The sequence below is a fragment of the Bombina bombina genome, chromosome 1 (genome assembly GCF_027579735.1).
Source record: "Bombina bombina isolate aBomBom1 chromosome 1, aBomBom1.pri, whole genome shotgun sequence".
Taxonomy (NCBI): domain Eukaryota; kingdom Metazoa; phylum Chordata; class Amphibia; order Anura; family Bombinatoridae; genus Bombina; species Bombina bombina.
Genome location: NC_069499.1, coordinates 1,291,194,499 through 1,291,211,405, shown reverse-complemented (window position 1 = coordinate 1,291,211,405; position 16,907 = coordinate 1,291,194,499). Strand labels below are relative to the sequence as shown.

General features: G+C 40.6%; 1 protein-coding gene across 1 annotated transcript in view; it reads right to left on the bottom strand.

The window, feature by feature from the left end:
- The window catches only part of CEP89 (centrosomal protein 89), an 805,336-nt gene that overhangs the window by 154,594 nt on the left and 633,835 nt on the right, over positions 1–16,907 (bottom strand). The window contains exon 17 of the mRNA XM_053701611.1: positions 13,015–13,184. Within this exon, the coding sequence (XP_053557586.1) occupies positions 13,015–13,184 (170 nt within the window). The remainder of the gene's footprint in view (positions 1–13,014; positions 13,185–16,907) is intronic.

Here is a 16,907-nt window from a genome sequence, read left to right as displayed (position 1 = left end):
AACGAGAAGAAAACATTTGACTGTTCTGAAGTGGTCTTCTGTGAGTCAAGATCTGAATTCCATTGAACATCTGTGGAAAGAGCTGAAACTCGCAGTTGGGAAAAAGCACCTATCAAACCTAAGAGAACTGGAGCAGTGTAGAAAAGTTTAGAAATCTTATTCAGAGCTACAGAAAACACTTAATTGCAGTTATTGTCTCCAAAGGCTGTACTATGAAATATTAGGTTAAGAGTACCAATATTTTTGTCTGTGCCATTTTAATTAGTTTTATTGTTATGTGATATACGTGAAGTCATAAATCAAAAGTGACATTTCTGTTCTTTTACATGTAAAATAAAGAATGGTGGGCACCAAATAATTCTGTCAGTTTTTACTCAGGTTAAAGAAAATTGTGCATTTTTCTAAAAAAAAGGGAAGGGTATCAATAATTATATATATATATATATATATATATATATATATACACACATACATACATACATACACACACACATATACATACATACATACACACACACTGCATGTATAGAAGGTTTGGGAGGTCTACAAGCTCCACCTTTTGTTCCTGTTTATCTTTGGATATTGTAATAGACAGAGATGCTGAAAAAAGGATCGGTGGAGACTGTCTAATGAAACAACTTTACACCTGTGTTTGTCATACCTCATGGGCGCGATCCGATATACGGCGCAGGATTCAGCGCAAGCGTGGAAACCTGCGCCGCCCGTAGTTTCAGCTTGCAACTCGAGTTATCTTATATACGGCGCCGTCAGATGCTAAAGTGCCGTAAGTCTGACAAACTAGCGATGTCCAGAAATCTGCGTAAGTACAAATTTCTGGAGTCGCCAGTGACTTACGGCACTTTAGAAACTGCCGCTGCATAAAAAAACTGACTACGTTATAAAATCACCCGTACTGTCTAACACGTCTCCCAAACATAGCCCGATACGTATACCCCTCTATCCGCAATCCCCCCTCTCACTCCTAATAATAAATATATTAACCCCTAAACCGCCGCTCCCGGACCCCACCGCCAGCTACATATGTCTTACCCCCAAATATGACCCCCCTACACCGCCGCCAGCTACATTAAATGTTTTACCCCCTAATGTGAGCCCCCTACCCCGCCGCCACCTACATTAACTATATTAACCCCTAATGTGAGCCCCCTACCCCGCCGCCACCTATTTAAACTATATTACCCCCTAATATGATCCCCCTACACCGCCGCCACCTATTTAAACTATATTACCCCCTAATGTGAGCCCACTACACCGCCGCCACCTATATTATATGTACTACCCCTAATCTGACCCCCTTACACCGCCGCCACCTATATTAAAATTATTAACCCCTAATCTAATCCCCCTATACCGCCGCCACCTATATTACATTTATTAACCCCTAAAATACTAAAATTTCCCTACCACTAAACCTAAGTCTAACCCTACAAATAGCCCTGAAACGGACCTTTTGCGTGGCATTGCCCCAAAGTAACCAGCTCTATTACCAGCCCTTAAAAGGGCCTTTTGCGGGGCATTGCCCCAAAGTAACCAGCTCTATTACCAGCCCTTAAAAGGGCCTTTTGCGGGGCATTGTCCCAAAGTAATCAGCTCTTTTACCTGTAATCTAATCCCCCTACACTGCCGCCACCTATATTAAATGTATTAACCCCTAATCTAATCCCCCTACACCGCCGCCACCTATATTAAATGTATTAACCCCTAATCTGACCCCCTACACCGCCGCCACCTATATTAACCCTAATTATATTAGGGTTAATATAGTTAATATAGTTATTATATTATATATATTAACTATATTAACTCTATCTAACTCTAACACCCCTAACTTAATTATTATTAAAATAAATCTAAATAATATTAATAATATTAACTAAATTATTCCTATTTACTTACCTATAAAATAAACCCTAAGATAGCTAAAATATAATTAAATTGTAGCTTTTTTAGGGTTTATATTTATTTTACAGGTAACTTGGTATTTATTTTAACTAGGTACAATAGCTATTAAATAGTTAATAACTATTTAATAGCTACCTAGTTAAAATAATTACCAATTTACCTGTAAAATAAATCCTAACCTAAGTTACAAATACACCTACACTATCAATAAATTAAATAAACTACAAATATCTAAACTAAAAACAGAATTTATGTTTACCTGATAAATTACTTTCTCCAACGGTGTGTCCGGTCCACGGCGTCATCCTTACTTGTGGGATATTCTCTTCCCCAACAGGAAATGGCAAAGAGCCCAGCAAAGCTGGTCACATGATCCCTCCTTGGCTCCGCCTTCCCCAGTCATTCGACCGACGTAAAGGAGGAATATTTGCATAGGAGAAATCATATGATACCGTGGTGACTGTAGTTAAAGAAAATAAATTATCAGACCTGATTAAAAAACCAGGGCGGGCCGTGGACCGGACACACCGTTGGAGAAAGTAATTTATCAGGTAAACATAAATTCTGTTTTCTCCAACATAGGTGTGTCCGGTCCACGGCGTCATCCTTACTTGTGGGAACCAATACCAAAGCTTTAGGACACGGATGAAGGGAGGGAGCAAATCAGGTCACCTAGATGGAAGGCACCACGGCTTGCAAAACCTTTCTCCCAAAAATAGCCTCAGAAGAAGCAAAAGTATCAAATTTGTAAAATTTAGTAAAAGTGTGCAGTGAAGACCAAGTCGCTGCCTTACATATCTGATCAACAGAAGCCTCGTTCTTGAAGGCCCATGTGGAAGCCACAGCCCTAGTGGAATGAGCTGTGATTCTTTCAGGAGGCTGCCGTCCGGCAGTCTCGTAAGCCAATCTGATGATGCTTTTAATCCAAAAAGAGAGAGAGGTAGAAGTTGCTTTTTTTTTGACCTCTCCTTTTACCAGAATAAACAACAAACAAAGAAGATGTTTGTCTAAAATCCTTTGTAGCATCTAAATAGAATTTTAGAGCACGAACTACATCCAAATTGTGCAACAAACGTTCCTTCTTTGAAACTGGATTCGGACACAAAGAAGGCACGACTATCTCCTGGTTAATGTTTTTGTTAGACACAACTTTCGGAAGAAAACCAGGTTTAGTACGTAAAACCACCTTATCTGCATGGAACACCAGATAAGGAGGAGAACACTGCAGAGCAGATAATTCTGAAACTCTTCTAGCAGAAGAAATCGCAACCAAAAACAAAACTTTCCAAGATAATAACTTAATATCAACGGAATGTAAGGGTTCAAACGGAACCCCCTGAAGAACTGAAAGAACTAAATTGAGATTCCAAGGAGGAGTCAAAGGTTTGTAAACAGGCTTGATTCTAACCCGAGCCTGAACAAGGGCTTGAACATCTGGCACAGCTGCCAGCTTTTTGTGAAGTAACACAGACAAGGCAGAAATCTGTCCCTTCAAAGAACTTGCAGATAATCCTTTCTCCAAACCTTCTTGAAGAAAGGATAGAATCTTAGGAATTTTTACCTTGTCCCAAGGGAATCCTTTAGATTCACACCAACAGATATATTTTTTCCATATTTTGTGGTAGATTTTTCTAGTTACAGGCTTTCTGGCCTGAACAAGAGTATCAATGACAGAATCTGAGAACCCTCGCTTTGATAAGATCAAGCGTTCAATCTCCAAGCAGTCAGTTGGAGTGAGACCAGATTCGGATGTTCGAACGGACCTTGAACAAGAAGGTCTCGTCTCAAAGGTAGCTTCCATGGTGGAGCCGATGACATATTCACCAGGTCTGCATACCAAGTCCTGCGTGGCCACGCAGGAGCTATCAAGATCACCGATGCCCTCTCCTGATTGATCCTGGCTACCAGCCTGGGGATGAGAGGAAACGGCGGGAATACATAAGCTAGTTTGAAGGTCCAAGGTGCTACTAGTGCATCTACTAGAGTCGCCTTGGGATCCCTGGATCTGGACCCGTAGCAAGGAACCTTGAAGTTCTGACGAGAGGCCATCAGATCCATGTCTGGAATGCCCCACAATTGAGTAATTTGGGCAAAGATTTCCGGATGGAGTTCCCACTCCCCCGGATGAAATGTCTGACGACTCAGAAAATCCGCTTCCCAATTTTCCACTCCTGGGATGTGGATTGCAGACAAGTGGCAGGAGTGAGTCTCCGCCCATTGAATGATTTTGGTCACTTCTTCCATCGCCAGGGAACTCCTTGTTCCCCCCTGATGGTTGATGTACGCAACAGTCGTCATGTTGTCTGATTGAAACCGTATGAACTTGGCCTTTGCTAGCTGAGGCCAAGCCTTGAGAGCATTGAATATCGCTCTCAGTTCCAGAATATTTATCGGGAGAAGAGATTCTTCCCGAGACCAAAGACCCTGAGCTTTCAGGGTTCCCCAGACCGCGCCCCAGCCCACCAGACTGGCGTCGGTCGTGACAATGACCCACTCTGGTCTGCGGAAGCTCATCCCCTGTGACAGGTTGTCCAGGGACAGCCACCAACGGAGTGAATCTCTGGTCCTCTGATCTACTTGTATCGTCGGAGACAAGTCTGTATAGTCCCCATTCCACTGACTGAGCATGCACAGTTGTAATGGTCTTAGATGAATTCGCGCAAAAGGAACTATGTCCATTGCCGCTACCATCAAACCTATTACTTCCATGCACTGCGCTATGGAAGGAAGAGGAACAGAATGAAGTATTTGACAAGAGTTTAAAAGTTTTGATTTTCTGGCCTCTGTCAGAAAAATCCTCATTTCTAAGGAGTCTATTATTGTTCCCAAGAAGGGAACCCTTGTTGACGGAGATAGAGAACTTTTTTTCTACGTTCACTTTCCACCCGTGAGATCTGAGAAAGGCCAGGACAATGTCCGTGTGAGCCTTTGCTTGTGGAAGGGACGACGCTTGAATCAGAATGTCGTCCAAGTAAGGTACTACTGCAATGCCCCTTGGTCTTAGCACCGCTAGAAGGGACCCTAGTACCTTTGTGAAAATTCTTGGAGCAGTGGCTAATCCGAACGGAAGTGCCACAAACTGGTAATGCTTGTCCAGGAATGCGAACCTTAGGAACCGATGATGTTCCTTGTGGATAGGAATATGTAGATACGCATCCTTTAAATCCACCGTTGTCATGAATTGACCTTCCTGGATGGAAGGAAGAATTGTTCGAATGGTTTCCATTTTGAACGATGGAACCTTGAGAAACTTGTTTAGGATCTTGAGATCTAAGATTGGTCTGAATGTTCCCTCTTTTTTGGGAACTACGAACAGATTGGAGTAGAACCCCATCCCTTGTTCTCCTAATGGAACAGGATGAATCACTCCCATTTTTAACAGGTCTTCTACACAATGTAAGAATGCCTGTTTTTTTATGTGGTCTGAAGACAATTGAGACCTGTGGAACCTCCCCCTTGGGGGAAGCCCCTTGAATTCCAGAAGATAACCTTGGGAGACTATTTCTAGTGCCCAAGGATCCAGAACATCTCTTGCCCAAGCCTGAGCGAAGAGAGAGAGTCTGCCCCCCACCAGATCCGGTCCCGGATCGGGGGCCAACATCTCATGCTGTCTTGGTAGCAGTGGCAGGTTTCTTGGCCTGCTTTCCTTTGTTCCAGCCTTGCATTGGCCTCCAGGCTGGCTTGGCTTGAGAAGTATTACCCTCTTGCTTAGAGGACGTAGCACTTGGGGCTGGTCCGTTTCTGCGAAAGGGACGAAAATTAGGTTTATTTTTGGCCTTGAAAGACCTATCCTGAGGAAGGGCGTGGCCCTTGCCCCCAGTGATATCAGAGATAATCTCTTTCAAGTCAGGGCCAAACAGCGTTTTCCCCTTGAAAGGAATGTTAAGCAATTTGTTCTTGGAAGAAGCATCCGCTGACCAAGATTTTAGCCAAAGCGCTCTGCGCGCCACAATAGCAAAACCAGAATTTTTCACCGCTAACCTAGCCAATTGCAAAGTGGCGTCTAGGGTGAAAGAATTAGCCAATTTGAGAGCATGAATTCTGTCCATAATCTCCTCATAAGAAGAAGAATTATTATTGAGCGCCTTTTCTAGTTCATCAAACCAGAAACACGCTGCTGTAGTGACAGGAACAATGCATGAAATTGGTTGTAGAAGGTAACCTTGCTGAACAAACATCTTTTTAAGCAAACCTTCTAATTTTTTATCCATAGGATCTTTGAAAGCACAACTATCTTCTATGGGTATAGTGGTGCGTTTGTTTAGAGTAGAAACCGCCCCCTCGACCTTGGGGACTGTCTGCCATAAGTCCTTTCTGGGGTCGACCATAGGAAACAATTTCTTAAATATGGGGGGAGGGACGAAAGGTATACCGGGCCTTTCCCATTCTTTATTTACAATGTCCGCCACCCGCTTGGGTATAGGAAAAGCTTCGGGGGGCCCCGGGACCTCTAGGAACTTGTCCATTTTACATAATTTCTCTGGAATGACCAAATTCTCACAATCATCCAGAGTAGATAACACCTCCTTAAGCAGAGCGCGGAGATGTTCCAATTTAAATTTAAATGTAATCACATCAGGTTCAGCTTGTTGAGAAATTTTCCCTGAATCTGAAATTTCTCCCTCAGACAAAACCTCCCTGGCCCCCTCAGACTGGTGTAGGGGCACTTCAGAACCAATATCATCAGCGTCCTCATGCTCTTCAGTATTTTCTAAAACAGAGCAGTCGCGCTTTCGCTGATAAGTGGGCATTTTGGCTAAAATGTTTTTGATAGAATTATCCATTACAGCCCTTAATTGTTGCATAGTAAGGAGTATTGGCGCACTAGATGTACTAGGAGCCTCCTGTGTGGGCAAGACTGGTGTAGACGAAGGAGGGGATGATGCAGTACCATGCTTACTCCCCTCACTTGAGGAATCATCTTGGGCATCATTTTCTCTAAATTTTGTGTCACATAAATCACATCTATTTAAATGAGAAGGAACCTTGGCTTCCCCACATACAGAACACAGTCTATCTGGTAGTTCAGACATGTTAAACAGGCATAAACTTGATAACAAAGTACAAAAAACGTTTTAAAATAAAACCGTTACTGTCACTTTAAATTTTAAACTGAACACACTTTATTACTGCATATGTGAAAAAGTATGAAGGAATTGTTCAAAATTCACCAAAATTTCACCACAGTGTCTTAAAGCCTTAAAAGTATTGCACACCAAATTTGGAAGCTTTAACCCTTAAAATAACGGAACCGGAGCCGTTTTTATATTTAACCCCTTTACAGTCCCTGGTATCTGCTTTGCTGAGACCCAACCAAGCCCAAAGGGGAATACGATACCAAATGACGCCTTCAGAAAGTCTTTTCTATGTATCAGAGCTCCTCACACATGCATCTGCATGTCATGCTTCCCAAAAACAAGTGCGCAATAGAGGCGCGAAAATGAGACTCTGCCTATGATTAGGGAAAGCCCCTAGAGAATAAGGTGTCCAATACAGTGCCTGCCGGTTATTTTACATAGTTCCCAAGATTAAAATAATTCCTCAAGGCTATGGGGTATAAAATATGCTTATATATAAATCGTTTTAGCCCAGAAAATGTCTACAGTCTTAAAAGCCCTTTTTTTCTTTATGTAATAAAAATGGCTTACCGGATCCCATAGGGAAAATGACAGCTTCCAGCATTACATCGTCTTGTTAGAAATGTGTCATACCTCAAGCAGCAAAAGTCTGCTCACTGTTTCCCCCAACTGAAGTTAATTCCTCTCAACAGTCCTGTGTGGAAACAGCCATCGATTTTAGTAACGGTTGCTAAAATCATTTTCCTCTTACAAACAGAAATCTTCATCTCTTTTCTGTTTCAGAGTAAATAGTACATACCAGCACTATTTTAAAATAACAAACTCTTGATTGAATAATAAAAACTACAGTTAAACACCAAAAAACTCTAAGCCATCTCCGTGGAGATGTTGCCTGTACAACGGCAAAGAGAATGACTGGGGAAGGCGGAGCCTAGGAGGGATCATGTGACCAGCTTTGCTGGGCTCTTTGCCATTTCCTGTTGGGGAAGAGAATATCCCACAAGTAAGGATGACGCTGTGGACCGGACACACCTATGTTGGAGAAATACAATTAAATACACTAAACTAAATTACAAAAACAAACAAACAAATACTAAATTACAAAAAATAAAAAAAAGATTACAAGAATTTTAAGCTAATTACACCTATTCTAAGCCCCCTAATAAAATAAAAAAGCCCCCCAAAGTAAAAAAATTTCCCTACCCTAATCTAAATTACAATTAATCAGCTCTATTACCAGCCCTTAAAAGGGCCTTTTGTGGGCCATTGCCTCAAAGTAATCAGCTCTTTTACCTGTAAAAAAAAGAACAACCCCCCCATTACAACCCACCACCCACATACCCCTACTCTAACCCACCCAATCCCCCCTTAAAAAAACCTAAGTCTAACCCCCAAGTGCTCCTTACCTGTCCTGAAGACCGGCGGAGAAGGTCCTGTTCAAGGCGGAGAAGTCTTCTTCCAGGCGGCGACCTTTTCTTCTTCCAGGATCCAGCCGGCGCGGAGCGGAGGAGTTGAAGACCGATGACCGCGGAGCTGAAGACTGTCCATCTGCAACTGAAGACCGGCGATGCTGGAACTGAAGACCGGAACCGGAGCATGAATAGGAATTCAAGGTACGCAATTAAAAATAGCGTCCCTTGAATTCCTATTGGCTGATTTGAGCCTTCAAATTCAAATCAGCCAATCGGATGCGAGCTACTTTAATTCTATTGGCTGATTTGAAAAGCCAATAGAATAAGAGCTACTGTAATTATATTGGCTGATTAGAATAGCCAATAGAATTACAGTAGCTCTTATTCTAGTAGCTTGCATCCGATTGGCTGATTTGAATTTGAAGGCTCAAATCAGCCAATAGGAATTCAAGGCCATTTTTAATCGCGTACCTTGAATTCCTATTCAGTGTACGGCGGCGATCGTATGAAGAGGATCCTCCACGCTCCGGCTCCAGTCTTCAGTTCCAGCGTCGCCGGACTTCAGTTCCGCGGCCATCGGTCTTCAACTCCTCCGCTCCGGCTGGATCCTGGAAAAAGAAGAGGTCGCCGCCTGGAAGAAGACTTCTCCGCCTGGAACAGGACCTTCTCCGCCGGTCTTCAGGACAGGTAAGGAGCACTTGGGGGTTAGACTTAGGTTTTTTTAAGGGGGGATTGGGTGGGTTAGAGTAGGGGTATGTGGGTGGTGGGTTGTTCTTTTTATTACAGGTAAAAGAGCTGATTACTTTGGGGCAATGCCCCACAAAAGGCCCATTTAAGGGCTGGTAATAGAGCTGATTACTTTTGTAATTTAGATTAGGGTAGGGATTTTTTTTTATTTTGGGGGGCTTTGTTATTTTATTAGGGGGCTTAGAATAGGTGTAATTAGCTTAAAATTCTTGTAATCTTTTTTTTATTTTTTGTAATTTAGTGTTTGTTTGTTTTTGTAATTTAGTTTAGTGTATTTAATTGTATTTTAGTTTAGATATTTGTAGTTTATTTAATTTATTGATAGTGTAGGTGTATTTGTAACTTAGGTTAGGATTTATTTTACAGGTAAATTGGTAATTATTTTAACTAAGTAGCTATTAAATAGTTATTAACTATTTAATAGCTATTGTACCTAGTTAAAATAAATACCAAGTTACCTGTAAAATAAATATAAACCCTAAAATAGCTACAATGTAATAATTAATTATATTGTAGCTATCTTAGGGTTTATTTTATAGGTAAGTATTTAGTTTTAAATAGGAATAATTTAGTTAATATTATTAATATTATTTAGATTTATTTTAATAATAATTAAGTTAGGGGTGTTAGAGTTAGATAGGGTTAATATAGTTAATATATATAATATAATAACTATATTAACCCTAATATAATTAGGGTTAATATAGTTAATATAGGTGGCGGCGGTGTAGGGGGGGTCAGATTAGGGGTTAATATATTTAATATAGGTGGCGGCGGTGTAGGGGGATTAGATTAGGGGTTAATATATTTAATATAGGTGGCGGCGGTGTAGGGGGATTAGATTACAGGTAAAATAGCTGATTACTTTGGGACAATACCCAGCTAAAGGCCCTTTTAAGGGCTGGTAATAGAGCTGGTTACTTTGGGGCAATGCCCCGCAAAAGGCCCTTTTAAGGGCTGGTAATAGAGCTGGTTACTTTGGGGCAATGCCATGCAAAAGGCCCTTTTCAGGGCTATTTGTAGGGTTAGACTTAGATTTAGTGGTAGGGAAATTTTAGTATTTTAGGGGTTAATAAATTTAATATAGGTGGCGGCGGTATAGGGGGATTAGATTAGGGGTTAATAATTTTAATATAGGTAGTGGCGGAGGTGTAAGGGGGTCAGATTAGGGGGTAGTAAATATAATAGATGTGGCGGCGGTGTAGGGGGCTCACATTAGGGGTTAATATAGTTTAAATAGGTGGCGGCGGTGTAGGGGGCTCACAGGGGTTAATATAGTTTAAATAGGTGGCGGGGTAGGGGGCTCACATTAGGGGTTAATATAGTTTAAATAGGTGGCGGCGGTGTAGGGGGATCACATTAGGGGGTTAGATATTTAATGTAGGTTGGTGGCGGGGTCCGGGAGCGGCGGTTTAGGGGTTAAACACTTTATTAGGGATTGCAGCGGGGGATCGCGGTTGACAGGTAGATAGACATTGCGCATGCTTTAGGTGTAAGGTATTATTTTGCAGGTAGTTTAGGGAGTTACAGGGCTCCAATACTCAGCGTAAGGCTTACTACGCCAGCATTTTGAGGTGAAAATGGAGTAAGATTTCTCCATTTTCGCCACGTAAGTCCTTACGAAGTATATTGGATACCAAACTGCGCTGGTTTGGTATACCTGTCTATGGGCCTAAAAACTACGGCCGAAGGCAGAAATATACGAGCGTAACTTCTAGGTTACGCCGTATATAGGATACCAAACCAGCACAATATTTGGCGTCGCCGGCTTTTGCGGGCGACGCTGCATATCAGATCGCGGTCCATATCGTTTGAGGTTATCTTTGTAAGTAGAAGCCCTTAGAGGGAGAATTTTTTTTATATATTTTAATCAGGATTGTTAGCTAATACTACACTATATAGTTTTATATTTATATATATATATATATATATATATATATATATATATATATATATATATATATATATATATAGAGAGAGAGAGAGAGAGAGAGAGAGAGAGCACATCCTATATGATACAAGTAATAGTGAATAAACATTATTTAAAATTACTAAGACTAAGTACAAAAAAAAAAATACAGAGGACTTTCATGTGCTATGGAAGAACATTCAGTATTTTAAATGGTTATTGGAGCAGATTATAACTCAGCTACAAAGACAGCTTTGTGAAAATATTATTGCCTCTTGAAGGCTCTTACAACTATAATTTGCCTCTTTAGATTTTTTTTTTTGGATTATTACATTTAATTTTACACAACTGAGCCTCTACTTTTATTTCAGAGGCAAGTTCCTTAGCAATTAATTCAACTCATCTGGTATTACTGCTGCTGCAGCAAAATAAACAAAGCAATACAAACAAACAAAGACCTCATAAAATTAAAAGGTAATTTAAAAGAATCTGTATTTAAAAGGACAATAAAGTAAAGTTTGTTTGTTTTTATTTTTGCATTAAAATGATTCACTGCATTGCAACAGTACATAAAATGAAATGGTATAAAACGTGTTAATTTGTTTGAAACGTATGCATCGATTTGCAGACCTGGCTGGAACACACCCCTTCAAAGGCTTCTTGAATATTGTTCATCTAATATAATTTTCTTTGGTCAATTAGAAACAGATATAAACAAGCTGCATGTAAATCCAAGGAATGCACTCCAGCCTCTCTAGGAAGTGGAAATGCCTCTAAAAATAAATTACAGAAAAAGCAAAAGATTGACCATTGGAACAAATAAAGGGGACTTTCATTCATGAAGTATAAAATACTTCATGCTGAAAGCTGCTTTTTTTTCTTTCAAGGGTTTGCCGCACTGAGCTGCTCAGGCAGCCCACGGCAGAACGCTGTTTTGCTAAGAGGTGACGTTTTTATTTTCAATTTTTACTATGTGTTTAACTCCCTTAAAAGGGTTAAACATGGAGTCAAAGTTCCACTCCTGGAACACACCCTTCCTGCGCTAGATAGGGATTTTAGCATACACGTGTACCTCTAATGAAAGTGCGTTTATTTTTACACTAGAATGTCCCTTTTAAGACATTTGTGATTTTTTTTTATTAGGCTCACATCTTACAAATTTGGAGCTTGTTTTACTAGAAGGTGTTTTAATACTTTAAAGTAATAACAACAAAAATATTCTTCATAGAAAAGAGCAGCAAAAACTTGCTTCTGTTTCTGTCTACACAAGCGGTTTAGCTACAATTGTATTTGTTTACTGAAGACATTAACACACTATATATATTGCAAGCTAAAATCACTCAGGGATAAGTTGCGAGTCAGACACTGGTATTACGTGTTCTGCTGATTGATCATTATAGAAAAACAGTTAATAATAGCTTTTTGTGCTGAAAAAAGGCACAAAGGATGATTTGCAATATAAAACAGGATACATATGTATGAATCAATGCACCAATTAACTGCTCTTCTGAGTCATGAGTCACTGCTGCCTTTTTTGCCTCTTCTCTCCATAATAATATATAGACAATTTAGCACAAACATCTCATCAGTGAGAGGTAGTTTATATTTGCTGTAAATGGGTAACTATTAAAATGGCTTTAGTGCAGTTTATTATCTGCATATCATACAATGAACTACACTTAAAACTACACAATGTACAAGATAAAAATGAAACAAGGGCTAGAGATTCTTAGAAATTTTATTTTTAATGCAGGATTTCTTTTAGGAGTGGGGGAGGGATCCTTCCATCTTCTTTATGAATAGGATACAAAGCATAAAACAGGAAGAAAGGGACGAAAAGCCCACCAGATGGGACCAAGATGAAAAGGCGAATGCCCACAGCTGTGCAGCAGCCCTCTTTCCACCAGTCACATCTAATTGGTTTGTTTTTCTGTCGCTGACTTACCTTTTCTGCTGCAACACTTCATCGAGGGTTTCCTGCTTGTCTTGCAGCAGTCGCTGGAGATGCTTCATTTCACGCTGGTGCCGAGCTGCCTTCCCTGCAAAGTCTTCCTCTTGTTCTGCCAACCTAAGACTGATGTCTTCAACCTTCCCAGCGGACTTCTTTTTATACACCTGTAAGAACAGAAGATTGATGTGTGTGTGGATGGCAGGTCAAACAAGGGTTAAAACACTCTGCTACCTGTTATATCTTCCTTGTTTTCCTCAATGATGAGCTGCTGAATCCCTAAGTCGGGTAGGTTTGCAATTAATAAGATTTGTTTTATTTGCTTTCTTTAGATAGCAGACAGCAAATGCAATGTTAAAGCTCTTGCATTTTTATATTTAACCTCTCAGCTGCCAGACAGGGCTGGAATATGTTTCAGCTAACTCTGTGAGGAAGTGATGTGGTGCTCAGATTGTTAACTTAAAGGATCATAACATATCTGTAGTAAGCATTAATTATCTGCTATAAAACAGCAGAACTGCCCCCCCCCCCCAAAAAAAAATACAAAGCTGAGATTGGCACTACATGCATATGTAGAGCCAGTCTCTGCACTGACACCAACAGTGATTGGTAAGTATACTCTGTACACTGTGCATGGAACATACTTACCAATTAGTAACCATGTGTCAGTATTCTGCGCGCACACATGGTGCCAAAAATAAGTTTAAAAAGACAAAAGTAAACTTTTTTTTTTGTATTTATTTAACCTGTTACTGCAAAATGCCAGTGCTTTACAGCCATAGCATGCTCTTGACTTCCATGTCCCCTTAAAGGGACATGAAACCCAATATTTTTCTTTCACAATTCAGATGGAGCATGTGTTTTTAAACAACTTTTAGCAGCACTATTTCCTGTCATGTAGTGGTCCAGAAATGGGCACGCTACCTATCTAGATATCTCTCCAACAAAGAATAAAAAGAACAAAGCAAATTATAAACTTTTTAAATGGTATTCTCTATCTGAATCACTAAAGAAAAAATTAGAGTTTCATATCCCTGTAAACTTTCATAATTCAGATAGGGCATGCAATTTAAAACAACTTTCCAATTTACTTTTATCATAAAATTTGCTTTGTTCTCTTGATATTCTTTGTTGAAAGCTAAACCTAGGTTGATTTCTAAGCCCTTGAAGGCCTCCTCTTATCTAATAAATTTAATGATCTTTTCACAGCTAGACTGTGCTAGTTCATGTGTTCCATATAGATAACATTGTGCTCACTCCTGTGGAGTTATGTATAAGTTAGCAGTACTTGGCTAAAATGCAAGTTTGCAGAAAGAACTGAGATAAGGGGGCAGTCTGCAGAGGCTTAGATACAAGGTAATCACAGAGGTAAAACGTGTATTAATATACCAGTGTTGGTTATTCAAAACTGGGGAATAGGTAATAAAGGGATTTTTCTATGGGGACCCTTGTGGGGCTGTAACAAGAAGTAATGGACACAGCACAAATTAAGTTAAAAATAAATAAATGGTAACATCCTTTTAAAATGATGAATAATACAGATTGCAATGAAGCCACTACTTTGTGCTTTTTTATTAAAACAATGACTGTTTTTTTATCCCTTTAAAGAAAGATTTGTTGTGCATAACCAGCCCTAGTCATATGCAAGCAATAGTACAATAGCAAAATGCTCTAACACATTACAGCATTTTACTTTTTGCACTTGCATGTCGCATTAATTAGAATGATAATGCCCTCAAGAGAGCTGCATATTTACCGGGGGAAAAATCCCTTTAAATTTGACTTGCTTATATACCTTAATATACTAAGTAATCTGGTGCACTGAGTTTACTCTGAAACAGTATTTGCATTTACTACCCTTTAAGGAGCAAATGTATATTTACTATGGGCTCGATTTATCAAGCCCTTCTTCTCCCTATGACTGCAGGTTCTCTCAGACCGCTGATTCCCTTCCCTCTTCTCCACCTCTGAGGTGGGGAATTTCAATGTCCCTGGTCTTGTCCGAACGGGTAGATTGACAGCTCCTGCCAGCGCGTGTGCAATGTTAAAGGGATACTAAACCAAATTTAGATAGAGCAGTCAGATAGAGTGAGTAAGATAGAGCATGCAGAGTCAGAGCATGCAATTTTAAGCAACTTTCTATTTTATTCCTATTATCAATTTTTCTTTGTTCTCTTGGTAAATTGATAATAAGAGTAAATTAGAAAGTTGCTTAACCCCTTAATGACAACTGACGTACCAGGTACGCCCTACAAAAACTAGCAGTTAGTGACAATGGACGTACCTGGTACGTCAGTTGTCTAAGAGAGTGCTGGAAGCGATCGCAATCGCTTCCAGCAGCTCTCAGGGTATTGCAGTGATGCCTCGATATTGAGGCATCCTGCAATACCCTTTAAAAAGCATCCGATGCAGAGAGAGCCACTCTGTGGCCCTCTCTGCACCGGTAGCGATGGGGCCGTTTGTTGGTGGGTGGGAGCTTACAAGGGAGGAGGGTGGGCGGCCCATCGCTACCCGGCTTCCGGTTCCTACAAGTGCATTGTGCACGCCGGATGCTGGGAGCGTGCGGAGGGGGGGCCTGCGTGTGCGCGCGTGCGTGTGTGTGCGCGCGCGCAGCAAACACTGCCACCAATGAGTTCTGTTAAGAGGGAGGGGGGGCAGCAAACTTTTTTTTTTTTTTAAAAATAAAAGGATCTGGTAGGGTTAGGGGGGTGGGGGGTACTGGGGGGGGGGGCAGCTACACTACAGAAAAAATGAAAAAACCACTAAAAAAAAACAAAAAAACACACTTTATTTTTTGGGGAAAACTGGGTACTGGCAGACAGCTGCCAGTACCCAAGATGGTGGCAAATAGGTAGGTGGGGAGGGTTAGAGAGGTGTTTGGGGGGGATCAGGGAAGGTTGGGGGTTAAGGCAGGGGTCCATCACAGCTGAATTTTATAATTTATTTTAGTACTGGCAGACTTTCTGCCAGTACTTAAGATGGCGGGGACAATTGTGGGGTGGGGGAGGGAAGAGAGCTGTCTGGGAGGGATCAGGGGGTGGGATGTGTCAGGTGGGAGGCTAATCTCTACACTAAAGCTAAAATTAACCCTGCAAGCTCTCTACAAGCTACCTAATTAACCCCTTCACTGCTGGGCATAATACAAGTGTGGTGCGCAGCAGCATTTAGCGGCCTCCTAATTGCCAAAAAGCAACGCCAAAGCCATATATGTCTGCTATTTCTGAACAAAGGAGATCCCAGAGAAGCATTTACAACCATTTTGTGCCATAATTGCACAAGCTGTTTGTAAATAATTTAAGTGAGAACCCTAAAATTGTGAAAAATGTCACTTTTTTTTTTATTTGCTCGCATTTGGCGGTGAAATGGTGGCATGAAATATACCAAAATGGGCCTAGATCAATACTTTGGGTTGTCTACTACACTAAAGCTAAAATTAACCCTTCAAGGTCCCTACAAGATCCCTAATTAACCCCTTCACTGCTGGGCATAATACACGTGTGGTGCGCAGCTGCATTTAGCGGCCTTCTAATTACCAAAAAGCAACGCCAAAGCCATATATGTCTGCTATTTCTGAACAAAGGGGATCCCAGAGAAGCATTTACAACCATTTGTGCCATAATTGCACAAACTGTTTGTAAATAATTTCAGTGAGAAACCTAAAGTTTGTGACAAAATTTGTGAAAAAGTGAACAATTTTTTTTATTTGCTCGCATTTGGTAGTGAAATGGTGGCATGAAATATACCAAAATGGGCATAAATCAATACTTTGGGTTGTCTTCTAAAAAAAATATATACATGTCAAGGGATATTCAGGGATTCCAGACAGATATCAGTGTTCCAATGTAACTAGCGCTAATTTTGAAAAAAAGTGGTTTGGAAATAGCAAAGTT